Here is a 13,371-nt window from a genome sequence, read left to right as displayed (position 1 = left end):
CAATATGAAACAGACTCCAAAGTTAGTTCACAGGATGACGAGATGACACGTGAATTGAATTCCCATCCTGCAGTCATCAGCGCAGCCTGAGAGTCCCGAGTCCGAGCAGATAACCTGCTGCAGCCTCACTTCTTCCACCCAAATACTGCCCATATTAGGCCACTACTAAACACTGACACCCCGTTTGACAGCCGTCTGCTCCGGGTGATGTGTAAACAATACATGCAAGTGGCGTGACCAGTTTTCCTTCATCCTATCCCTCATCAAATCCTCTGGGTCTCCCCAACCCTTCTCCCTCATCCGCTCTTAAAAACTCCACCACCATTTTTGATAGATGGTCAGATGATCAGTGTACCACAGACAGTACGCCATCATGTAGCTTCAAACATTCTCTGGTTAATAGTTTACCTGCATTCTAGGCTTCCCTATCACACCTGGGCTGGCATTGTGTCCTTGGTAGATTGTAATTACATAGACAAATTGCATAAAATCAAGGTGTAAACTCACCGAGACCGATCGGACATCTACACAGAAGTGGTCAGAATTGCATTAATAGTGTAAATGCAATGAGTCTTGAATCCATTTACAACTCTTAAGAACAGATAAACATTTGTAGATTAAGGTGAAATAGGCAAGGCTTCAACTTGAGCTGCACAGGGTTAATACGGCCATGGATAGAATTACAAACACTGCAACTACAGGAAGTAAAGTTTGAATGCATTTAGAATGTTGTGTGAAAATGTGTTGCATGTTAAGAGGAATAACAGGAAAACAGGTAGTGTGACCGGAGTGTGGGACACTTTAGTATTTAGAAATTACCAATAAATTAACAAAAGGTCCTATGCTTGCTGGCATATATACTGTGAGGCACTATTTGACCAGACCACCACCCATCAACCAGATGACCATGTCATCATGTGATTTAAGGCTGATGCATAAGACACTTTTAGTGCCTACATAAAAAGGAAAAGGGGACCATTTAAACGCATTCAAATAAATAAATATGAAAACTGCAGTTGCAAATTGTCCTGACGATAGGGATAAAGTATGCCCGTTTGTTTGTTGGGAGTTAAGTCTTTGTACAGAAAGTGACTTTATTGTAGATTTTCAGACATATACACAGGCATTTGTTTAAAAAAAAAAAAAGGTAAAGTTTAAAAGTGAATTTTTTATTCTGGCATAAGTAAATGCATTTTCTTGTCAAATTGGCAAAAACAACCAGAAAATTGAGTGATGCAGCTAAAGACAATGTAACTAATCAAAGTCCTTCCAATTTAAGCAATAACAAAATAATGGGATGCAATGTGTTAATCGAAAATAGCTTTAACAAATCAGAAACATGTACAGATTTACATACAATATATTAAAAAAAACATAACATCGTAATTGCAATTTAGAACCAGGGAACAGATTTGGCAAACACTGCACTGAGCGGTTAAGACATGAATATTTAAGAACAAAAACAAATACAAAATTTTGACCTGCAAAACATCACATTCTAATTGTGTCTGGAAATGACATACATCAAAGTATGCATGAAAAAGGGGATACACAGATAAAGAAATAGGGCATTTTCTCCAGTAATTTGACAGACAATAATTAACCGAGAACTGTTTTACAAGTTGTCTGTGACAAACTCAACCACAGCTAATTGTAAGGGACTAGTTTATAAAATTGTTAAAACTTGACCTTAGATTTGACCATAAGCTGAATTTGTACTCTTTTTGACATCCTATAAATCTACAGATCCTCTAGCTGGCTGTCTACAACTACACTACAGCATGCCGTAATGCAACTTTTACAATGCTAAACAACTTTCTGCAAACCAGTGACACAATGGAACAGAGTTCTGCAAAACATGTTAAAACACTGAGGCAATTTTCTTTTACGTTATATCAAAATATATAACACATGCGAAGGTTATTCTGTAGCTTCAAACATTTTCTGGTTAATCCTTTACCTGCATTCTAGGCTTCCCCATTACATCTGGCATTATACGTATCCTAGGGTATGTCGATTGTAATTTCATAGACAAATTGCATCAACTCAAGACAGATTGAAGATCTCATCATCCTCTACACACAGAAGTGGTCAGAGATGCATTAATAAAGTGTAAATGCAATGAGTCTTGAATCTATTTACAACTGTAACTAGGAAGTACCGGCAAAGTAAGGTGACATAGGCAGGGCTTTTCAAAAAGGAGCCAGGTGGGGATAACAACTTCGAACTAGGTAATTTCCCCCACTACCTAGTTGACGTAAATATTACAAGATGAAGTGGTAATCACAATACTCGGCAATGGAAAAACAATGGCAGTCTAATGCATTTTCTGGATATATATTGATTCAGTGACTGGTGGAAAGCAGGGCCAAACATTCCCTCACACAGTTCGGCTGTTGTGATCCTTCAGTATATTTTTAACTGATTAACTATAGGAGAAAGAGAAAAAATAAATATGAATTTCAGTGTTACACTCAAACTCTAATATTTAGCATTGAATATAAAAATAATGAAAGGATCGACTACATGAAACATTTACCTCATTCTCTTAAATCTTTTCTACATTTACTCCCTGGCTTTTTTTCAGTAAAAGCAGAAATACTGTACTCACCGTTTTGACTGTCTGTTTGATATAGTCCTTTCGACCGGTTAGGTCAATGTCTGGGTACGTGTCATATACCTAAAACAGACATAATTCAAATTCAACACAAAGGTTTCATTTTGAATGACAGTTTAGCTTAACTCCTTAAACACCGGTACTGTAGGGGGTGGTAGGTCGGAAAGTGCCAGATAAATCAGAAGCAGCAGAGGAGGCCAGCGGTTGTTTACTTCTGTTTGAACCAGAAGTAAAAGTCTGCTATTCCGTGCCAGTCACAGATCTGTTGTTTCCAGCGGATCAGTTTTTCATCGCGCAATGTCAAATTAAGGGCTAATCAAGCCCCGAATATCGCATTTTGATCCACTCTGTTAGTAAAGTCTGCATGCACATGTGTGTGAAAGGATGATTACGGATTTTGCCCGTTTCTTCCATGGAGGCTAGCAGGGGTTAACAACAATGCTAAAATCAGCTGAATATATATTTTTAAACTCTGGATAAAGGCGAAGTGATCAAATCTCGGGATCTCGTCCCTGGCTACCTGCGCAAAGGCGTTCTCTGGTTTCAAGGAGTTAACTCACTTTAAGTTGTGAATTGAGCATGTATACTAAATTTAGCAAAGTCTTAGGGCCGATTCATACTCCTATTTTACCGCTGTTTCGGTGATGTAGTGCCGAAATGATTTCGGCTCGTCAGAAATTTTCAGTAGCACAGAAGAGCCGACTTTAGGACGGTACCCCCCACCCCCGAACCTCAAATGACGTCACATTGTAGGCTCTACAGAGCCGAACAGACTTTTATTCGGCTCTAAAATAGGAGTATGAATCGGCCCCTAGACCTAGACAAATTAGAAATAGTTACCCTCTGGCAGATCTGTTTCATGGTAGTCTCCTCCTGATTGACTTCCTTCAGCAAATTCTGGACCGTCTCCTTCAGCTGCTCATCAGACGGGGTCTTCTTTACCATTTTAATCAATGGCTTATCATCATCTGAACTGTCCTCTGTCACTGTTATAGAAGTAATAAATTAGAGTGAAACCACTGTAATAGCCAGTCTAGTGACCAATGCACTTTGTACCACTGGCTCCTTAATGCAATCACTTTCTCTCTGTCGTTAGTAGCTTGTCTACAATGCATCTGCATACGCCTGCATAGTCAGAGGTTAGGTCAAGTGCCACGGGCTAAGCCTAAGGTGTAGTCTAAAGAGGTGAGTCTTCAGACTACGGCAGAAGATTTGGTGTGACTCTGCACTTCTAATTGAATGGGGAGTTAATTCCATAGTTTGGGAGCCAGAAGAGTGTGGGATGTGTGGAGTTACTGAAAAACACTGGCACACTGCTTTCATCTTCTCAATCTGCTCTTTTCCATGGTTGTATTTCACAGAGAAATTTAAGTGTTCATAAACATTAGAAATTAATTCTGATTTATACTTCATTGTATGATGGTGTTGTAGAAAAAATGCTGATCTACAAGCTCACGAGTCACAGGAAAATAGCAGATATACAAGCTCAAAACAGGTTGCGATGCAACAAGTTATAAACTGCAATTTTTGATGAGTGAGTATAAATTAATGATAAGTCTTATGGCTCCTTATTAAGTCTTATGACTCCTATCTCACACTTGTATGTCGAGCAGACGCTCGACATACAAGTGTGAGATAGGAGTAAGGAAGAACCACGGGGTATTAATAGTTAGATAAGCGGAACAATGTAGGCCAGTTCCTCAAAGAACTAGGATTATATACCAGGTACATAATGAACCTAGATTCTGTACAATTGCTTCTCAACTGTATTTTCCATTTCATAAAAAAAGATACTGTTAAATCATTTCATGTGTTTTTCCTCCCCTTACTGTACCATTATTGAATTTAACTGACTTGAACACTGGTATGTACCAAACTGTTTTACCATTACACCCCAGCCCAATTAGTCCTAAATACTCAGAGCATTATATTATAGTTTCCTCAAGTGACTGGCTTTGGCAGGATGCAGTTACCCGTTTTTAGTACCTGTACTTGTAGTCTTCTTGCCGTTACTGCTACTGTCTGGTGTCGCTTTCTTATCTACCTTCTTCTTTTTGGGCTGCAATAGAAAAAAACAAGTAAGCTTATTAAAGTGTTTCTTTTAAAGTAGTGAAAACAACAGAACTACAAGCTCAACACGGGGAGTCAATCTTCTCTTTTGCGTCTCGACTCTCGAGCTAAAAAGATTTGGGAACCACCAGGTTAAATGACACTCCAAGGAGCAACGACAAGTGCTTTTAAGGTCGCATTCTCACCTCTACTACGGTAGACTCGATGGGATTCGCCGGAGAAGTTGCATCATTCTTGCATATTTAATTTGCTGTGTTTGCCTTCACACTGGCTGTGTCAAACCGCATCAGGGAAACGCCAGGGAACTTTATCAATGTGTTCAATTCATAAACTACAAAGTGAAATCTATGGTGTTGAAATTATACTCCGCTTCAGGCTTCGATTGAGCCTACACACCTGCCAAACAAAGCACATTTTCTGACAATACGCAGCAGGATTAGTTTTAACACCCCGAACGCCCGGGGGTATTTAGGACCATTAAATCAGAGCGCCCAGCGATTTGCAGCAACGGAGCACATTTCAAGGTGCACCAGCCGCCGTCTTGGATGTAGCCAAAACATCCGCGAATTTTAACGCGACAAGCGACGGGCCGAGTTATTCATGTTTTAAGATTTTCTGTCTCATCCACTAAAATGGGGGGGCATTTTGGATGAAGTCCCAACCGGAAATGACATTGGCCAACACTCCTGTGGAGCGATGCACTCGGTTATGATGATATCAATAAAGTTCCGTCCTGTGATTAATCTCCGTCCTGAGTCCGTCCGCTCAGGGTGTTAATTGCAGTAAAGCATTCTGATGCGAATATGACCCAAGTGTTCAAGTGAATCAAACTCATACCCCGGCATACCCCCACACGCACAATATACATTCATTCACCTTTTTTATTTTGAAAGTGCTATGCATATCTATAAATGCACCACGTCTCTGCATGTCTGTACATGTGTATAGTTCATATTTGGGCATGCCTGACACAGAACAAAGAACTCCATATATGGGCATAAAGGGACACAGAGAGACAGATACAGAAATATCCATACATGGACATAAAAGGGACTTTTTTGGTGTAAGTGACTGCAGAAAGAATGCAATTATGGCAACCTATATTTGTAAAGAACATTTTAGGCCCAAGTGTTGGAGTATTATACTACCGACTCAGCCTGACCTTGAAAGACTGGTGGCCCTGTTAACTCCATGAAGTTTAATTTAGCATGTTTGAATTTGTCCACAATACAGAAAAGTGTGTCCAATAGCGCCATGGGCCTTAACATGCAGGTAAAGCACTAGACTCTGCTCTACAGCCGGGCACCGGTCTAGTGTGCCTGGCTACCGGTGTACCTAGCATGATGAATGTGTTTGCCAACACAATTTCAAGACCGCCTTTTAATACCATCTTACCTTCTCCTCAGGTTCACTTTCAGTGCCAGCCTCTGACTCGTCCGACAACTCCCTCTTGGACTTCTTTTTAGGAGGACCCGTCTTCTTTGCTGATGCCCTCTGCCTTTTGACTGTTGTTGATTTCTTGGACACAGGAGACTAATAATACACACCAAGTTTAACGTTAGGATGATATAAATGAATTAATTTATCTTGTGTATGGCCAGTCAAAGTGTACTCAAGAACCTGAAATTGAGAACTATTTAAAGTGCAACAAAACCCTGTATTTGGAATATTATACTACCGACTGTATTTGTACACTTGTGCTTTAACCATTTAGATCTGGTGCAACCAATATGTTGTTATACCTTTGAATCCAAGAGGTACCTCTCATTAGTTGTTGCTATACATGTTGCAACATAATTATTATTGAAGGTTTTCAGAAACCTTAAGATTTTAGAAGGCGTTTTTAGAATCGGTCTAAGTCTAAATGGGTTAATTGCTTAGATGTAGTTCTGGTAAAAAGAAAAAAGGGTACCCCAGTTTTTTTAATGGAAGTCTCATTTGTTAAGCACTATTGTTTTGTGTTGGAGTATTATACTATCGACTCAGTCTGACCTTGAAAGACTGGTGGCCCTGTTAACTCCACTTAATTTAGCATGGTTTTATTTGTCCACACTACTGAAAAAGTGTTTCCAATAACGGCCAATGGCCATTACATGCACATAAAGCATTCCTGGTTAAAACATTTTACTCTACCAGCTACTTAAAACAGAGAAAGTGACGATTCTGGTGGCCAAAAAGGTGAATCCTTGACCAAACTCAATTACTCACCTCAACTTCATCCTCCTCATCAGAATCAGACTCGTCTTTCTCTTCCATTGGTTTCTTCTCTGAATCAGAGTCTGTGCCATCTAATGTCACCCCAATCTTTTCATCTGCCTCATCCTTATCATCATCAGAGGAGGAGGAGGACTCGTCACTGCTTGTCCAGTCCATGACGATGGCTTTGGACTTGCTTGCAGATTTGGCCTTTTTAGGACTGGCTGATGTGCCCTTAGGCTCGGTTTTTCTCTTTTTCTTGGTCTTGTCTTTGGAGTCACTGCCTGAAAGCACCTTCTTAGATTTCCTCTTTTTTGTTGTAAGTGACTGCAGAAAGAATGCAATTATGGCAACCTATATTTGTAAAGCACATTTTAGGCCCAAGTGTTGGAGTATTATACTACCGACTCAGCCTGACCTTGAAAGACTGGTGGCCCTGTTAACTCCATGAAGTTTAATTTAGCATGTTTGAATTTGTCCACACTACAGAAAAGGTGTGTCCAATAGTGCCATGGGCCTTAACATGCAGGTAAAGCACTTTTCTAAACATATGTACAAAGTAAAAGAATAATTCACAAGATTATGTTTTTTCCCCACCAGCCTCAGTTGTTCAGGCAAGCAACCTAATTTAAATGCTTATACAAAATAAAATATGTTCTGGGGAGAATAATGTACCTTTTTTCCATGGTTTCTGGGAGAGATTAAGAATGTCAATATCCTGTCAATTAATTCAGGCTTCGATCCTCCCTTCTTCAGGGCCAGCACGTTACAGATGACTTTCAGATTTGTGCTGCTAAAGGATCTACACCAAAAATAAACAAGATATTATATTTTCACCCAAAGTTTCTCTCAAAGTACAAGGCATGATGAAAGTTTTCAGACTTTATTTGTCCTCGCTAATGCTTGCTATGAGAGCATAATTTCTATAGGAGAGCATAATTTCTGTTTCAGTGGCGGGCTGTGGATAGCAAAGACTTTCCACTGCCCGATCTAGAAGCAAAGAACACAAATAATTCACATGCTGTTATACTCCACACAACAGTAAACCGATTATAATATCTAAAATACTTAAGTGTCCCTTTAAGTAAAGCTACAAATGTATTATTTTTAAACCCAAAGTGAATGAAGTAGTAACTCAACTGAATAGAATTAAAATTGCATTCCAGGGAAAATACAATACATTGTATTATAAGAACGATGTTGTTGCATAGACTTCTTTGACAGCACTATCATCAGTTGTGGCAATTAATGGTCTTGGCTTTGGAGTCACTGCCTGAAAGCATCTTCTTGGATTTCCTCTTTTTTTGTGTAAGTGACCTCAGAAAGAATGCAATTATGGCAACCTATATTTGTAAAGCACATTTTAGGCCCAAGTGTTGGAGTATTATACTACCGACTCAGCCTGACCTTGAAAGACTGGTGGCCCTGTTAACTCCATGAAGTTTAATTTAGCATGTTTGAATTTGTCCACACTACAGAAAAGTGTGTCCAATAGCGCTATGGGCCTTAACATGCAGGTAAAGCACTTTTCAAAACACATGTACAAAGTAAAATAATAATAGTGTCCCTTTAAATAAAGCTACAAATGTATAATTTTTTTAAACCCAAATGCAATGAAGTAGTAACTTGACTGAATAGAATTCAAATTGCATTCCAGGAAAAATACAATACATTGCATTATAATTATAAGAACAATGGTGATGTGGCATAGACTTCTTTGACAGCACTATCATCAGTTGTGTCAATTAATGGTTGCGTTTGTTTACACTTTTGTGTGTTTACACCTAATCTTTTCCATTGTGTATTTTCACACATTAACTTTTAACCACTTAAAAAAATGACCTTTGGCTCTGTGTTGGTCTGCTTTTTTCCCCTCCACTTTTTATCAGTAGTTTTCAAACAGTGGTCCGGGGACCACCAGTGGGCCTTGAGGGGGTTCCAGGTGGTCCCCAGCTAAATTATGGAATTGACCCTTATAGATCTATAATTTTACACTCTACATTATTGTTAAACATCTGCATTAAATAATTTACAATAAGTCAACACAATTAGCATTGTGGACAAATTATTATCCAAAAAACCCAAAATATTCTTTAGTTTTAGGGTCTCGAGGCTCTAAATCTCATCAAATGGTGGTCCGTGGCTCAAAATGCCAAAAAATGATGTTCCTTGACATGAAAAGGGTTGAAAACCACTGCTCTATAAAACCCCTTTGGCGATCTGCGAGGTCACATGCAGATAGGCTATTTTCTGCCAATGTTAACTTTCCCCCAGGATGCTAGGTGGTTAGTGTACTGTAAAAAGTTCCTATCACACAGATGTGTCTTGTTCCAAACATCATGTGCATTCTTTTGGCCTCTTTATTGTAGGGGCCACATATCGTACAATGCAGATTGCTTAAGATGTCTGATCGGAATTGGAACCTACCTGAGCATTCTCTCTCGCCTTCTGATGTAGGGTTGACTGTCCACCTCAAAAGTGAAACCATTAAATAGTCGCATGTTCCTCTTCAATGTGGTCATCTAATGAAAATGTAAAACGAGCAGGAGAGAGAGACAGAGTGACAAAGAGAAACAGTGTGCATATAGGCTACATTTCAAGTTGTACAATTGGAATATTGGCGGATGATAACAACTGGAAAAGTAATAACACTTTAAAATTACAGAGAGTTTGAATGACTTATGAATTATGTCTGATCAGCTGCACACGTTAAAAAGCATTTTAACCGTCTGAAAAATACAATACATTGTATTATAAGAACGATGGTGTTGTGGCATAGACTTCTTTGACAGCACTATGATCAGTTGTGTCAATTAATGGTCTTGGCTTTGGAGTCACTGCCTGAAAGTATCTTCTTAGATTTCCTCTTTTTTGTTGTAAGTGACTGCAGAAAGAATGCAATTATGGCAACCTATATTTGTAAAGCACATTTTAGGCCCAAGTGTTGGAGTATTATACTACCGACTCAGCCTGACCTTGAAAGACTGGTGGCCCTGTTAACTCCATGAAGTTTAATTTAGCATGTTTGAATTTGTCCACACTACAGAAAAGTGTGTCCAATAGCGCCATGGGCCTTAACATGCAGGTAAAGCACTTTTCAAAACATATGTACAAAGTAAAATAATAATAGTGTCCCTTTAAGTAAAGCTACAAATGTATTATTTTTTTAACCCCAAAAGGAATGAAGTAGTAACTTAACCGAATAGAATTCAAATTGCATTCCAGGAAAAATACAATACATTGTATTATAAGAACAGTGGTGATGTGGCATAGACTTATTTGACAGCACTATCATCAGTTGTGTCAATTAATGGTTTTGTTTGTTTACACCTTTGTGTGCTTATTTAGCTTTAAAAGCAGAATTTTACATGACAGCAATATTGGGGGGGGGGGGGGTACTGGGTAAGGGAGTAAATACACATCTCAATTAAAAATATTTCATAGAATCACTGAATATTATTTTGAAAACAGATAGTAGCCTAGGGCAGCCCCATTTAACCGATTATCCGCACACAACCCTACCCAGATGCATTTACCTTTCCTGGTCTTTCAAAAAGGATGATGTGGAGAGGTCTCAGTTCAGCTGGTTTCATCTTTAAAAGCTGGTCGTTAGTCCATGGAATGTCCCCAAATTTATCTCCTCCGCCTAACAGAACAGATATCAGAGAGCATTCACACACACAAGAATAAATATGCTTTTCAATCTTGATCTTGTAAAAGTGCATCACATCAAGCAAGCTCAAACAATAAAGACATTTGAATAGTGTTTAGAATTCAGTATTCAGAATCACTAAGGGGCTTACCATTTTCAACCTTTACCTTCTCCTGTGGTATGCTGATTTGGAAATCAAGTCTTTCAACCGTCTTCTTTATTCGCTTTCCCTCAAGAACTTCACCAATGGCTGCAGGGGGGGGGGGGGGTGGTTAAAGAAGACACTTTATGTGACATGTGCCTGCTTTGTGCTAGGACTAAGATAATGGCATGCCTGGCTAGTTTTAAAATGTTTTTCAAAATGGTAAAAACTTTATTGCCCCTACACACTGAACGATATTTGCTCCGATTATGCTCATGTCGGGGACCATTTTTGGTACTCGTCGACAAAACCCCCGATCTGACACAAGATCGGTAAAACCGCGAGGGAATCTATGCTGCAGCCAAACATTTGGACAACGTGCATGCGTGTGTGGGGCTGTGCGCACGCAGAGGGACAGAATTTAATGAAAATAAAGATTTAGCGTCACTCTCGTTTCGCCCTGTGTGTGCAGAGAGCACGAACGAGAGAGACTTGCACATGTATGGATCCTGCACCTACGTGAGACGTCAAAATGAACTCTGACTGACTCTTGTAGTATGAAATACATATTAATGACCTGATGACTCCCCGACAACTTTAAAAGGCGTACAGTGTGTAGGGGGCCTTAGGGATAGAGCACTGACGATCCAGACAAATATAATAGAAAGAACAGCCAGCACACACCATAGCCATAAACACTGATCTGGGCCGGTAGTGGCTCAGGGGTATAGTGGCCAGTGGAGCGGATGATGGGTACCACAAGGTTCCCAGTTCAATCCCGGCCAAGACTTTGAACCCGTAATGGGCTATAGTGGTAAGCTGCTAGGGGGGGACGAGCGTTGCCTACCTGCTGCCTTCAAACGTCACTCTCCAATCAAGGCTATTGCAAGCAATCAATGCAACCTGTTCTGCTTGGTATTAAAGAAAAGTAAAGATGTCAAAGTCACGTAGCAAAAAAAGCTCTGCCTGGGAGCCAGACCCGTCTGAAATTAGTGGTGCAATACTGTACTTGTGCTGTACAAGATCACCTCCCTGGCCTCTGTGTGTTAAGCTCTCCTCCCTGGCCTCTGTGTTAAGGCTGCACAACAGTGACAATTATTGGTGACAATATGCCATTTCCTTGCTCGGACACAGGGATACACACATATAGCTGTGTTAGCCCTCCAAGCAGAACCCAATGGTACTGAAGTTTCTGACATTTTGTTCGACCCAGACCATGGGGTCCTGTTCCACTGCTACCATGCCACCTGGGACGCACCCATTTTAAAACATAAACAACATGTTTCGTGGCTCCCCGCGCTCTATGACGATATTATTCAGTGTGAGGCTTTCTGAATATGTGAAGTATAAGTATCCATACATGCCGCTGCGAATATCTCCTGTGGCGTGGAAGCCGTTAAGTATTTTTAATCTATGTTTGCCCGATTTGGAAGCTTGGATTAATCTCTTCCTTCCTTGTTTATTGACACCTCATTGTACCGCCTATCTGGCTAGCTAGTGGCGCTATAGCTATGACAGAGCAGATCAGAGGCAGGGACGTAGCCGCACAAGCCAACCGCACACCGGGAGGCGGTACAATAAACGGTAAACAAACAAGAAGAAATAAAGCGACCAAATCGGTCAAACAAAGATTAAAAATACTTAGCGGCTTCCGCGCCACAGGAGATATTCGCAGCGGGATGTATAGCTACTTAAAGTTCCCGAATTCAGAATAACTCAAGTAAAATAACGCCGTCTTTTGGCGCAGATCCTATTTTAGAGAGAATTTCTACATCCGTGTCCAGGGATTTCCATACGAAAATATAGTCATGAACAGGGACCCTACGTAAAACTCATAAAAATTTCAGAAAAGCTTTACGTAGGGTCCCGAGAGGGGCTATAGCTGTGTAGGAGTGGTTGCACCACTCAAAAAAGTAAGGGCTACAGGCCTACCAAAGTGTCAGGCTGTGGGATGCATTATTGCAGTGGATTCTTGATTTATTGATAATGAGGCAATGTTTGCGGATAGATATAACAGCATAAAAAACATTTCTACAATTGAAGCTTTTGGGTTTAAAAAAAGAAAATTACCCCCACACCCCTAAACGATTAATCGTTAACATTGAATTATTCTAATCGATTTTCATTTTGGACACTTTTACACATCCCTACAAAATACATGAGTCAAATATCAGAAACACTGTGCATGTGTGAGAGAAAGAGAGGTAGCTATTATGATACAGATATTGTGCACGCCAGCACGTGTGAGATAGAGAGTTTAGAGTGCAGAGTATGTATTCCTCTTGGGTCATGGGTGGGAGAGACAGTCGGTCAGTGCATGAGCAGCGACAGTGGACTGGGTGGGTGGGAGACAACAAAACAACTGCCGATTTGAGATTTAAGCCGCTTTTAACCAAATTTAACTCAACTTGATTTCTACAAAATCACGACCGTACATCTACTATAAATGAGTTGGCGGCCAAGCTGAATGCGGAAGAGTTGGATGCATATAGCCCGATACATAGCCCGATACATGTGCGATGGGAGTGCATTGGTTCATTCACTGTAGCGGATACAATTGACAGGTGAAATCTCGATGCATCGTTCGCGGAGTGCTTGCATCGGTAAAATCCATGGTCACACCGTTTCTTTCATGTTGTATTTCACCCTATTCTGTGTTTCCGAGGCGCGTTGAATGCACCATCAGAAAAGGAA

General features: G+C 40.1%; 1 protein-coding gene across 3 annotated transcripts in view; it reads right to left on the bottom strand.

Annotated features, from left to right (window-relative positions):
• Positions 1–1,074: 1,074 nt before the first annotated feature.
• The window catches only part of LOC310855945 (protein DEK-like), a gene marked incomplete at its 5' end in the record, with an annotated part of 18,996 nt that continues 6,699 nt past the window's right edge, over positions 1,075–13,371 (bottom strand). For all 3 annotated transcript variants that reach the window (XM_083761145.1, XM_083761143.1, XM_083761144.1), the window contains 10 exons: positions 1,075–2,429; positions 2,612–2,680; positions 3,458–3,603; positions 4,604–4,676; positions 6,083–6,220; positions 6,896–7,210; positions 7,559–7,685; positions 9,311–9,405; positions 10,420–10,529; positions 10,687–10,785. In XM_083761145.1, coding sequence (XP_083617271.1) covers positions 2,418–2,429; positions 2,612–2,680; positions 3,458–3,603; positions 4,604–4,676; positions 6,083–6,220; positions 6,896–7,210; positions 7,559–7,685; positions 9,311–9,405; positions 10,420–10,529; positions 10,687–10,785 — 1,184 coding nt within the window. In that variant the 3' untranslated portion in view covers positions 1,075–2,417. The remainder of the gene's footprint in view (positions 2,430–2,611; positions 2,681–3,457; positions 3,604–4,603; positions 4,677–6,082; positions 6,221–6,895; positions 7,211–7,558; positions 7,686–9,310; positions 9,406–10,419; positions 10,530–10,686; positions 10,786–13,371) is intronic.

The sequence above is a fragment of the Protomyctophum parallelum genome (assembly GCF_964188405.1).
Source record: "Protomyctophum parallelum genome assembly, chromosome: 3".
Classification (NCBI taxonomy): domain Eukaryota; kingdom Metazoa; phylum Chordata; class Actinopteri; order Myctophiformes; family Myctophidae; genus Protomyctophum; species Protomyctophum parallelum.
Note: the sequence above shows the minus strand (reverse complement) of the source record. Positions and strands in the feature narration are given on the sequence as shown.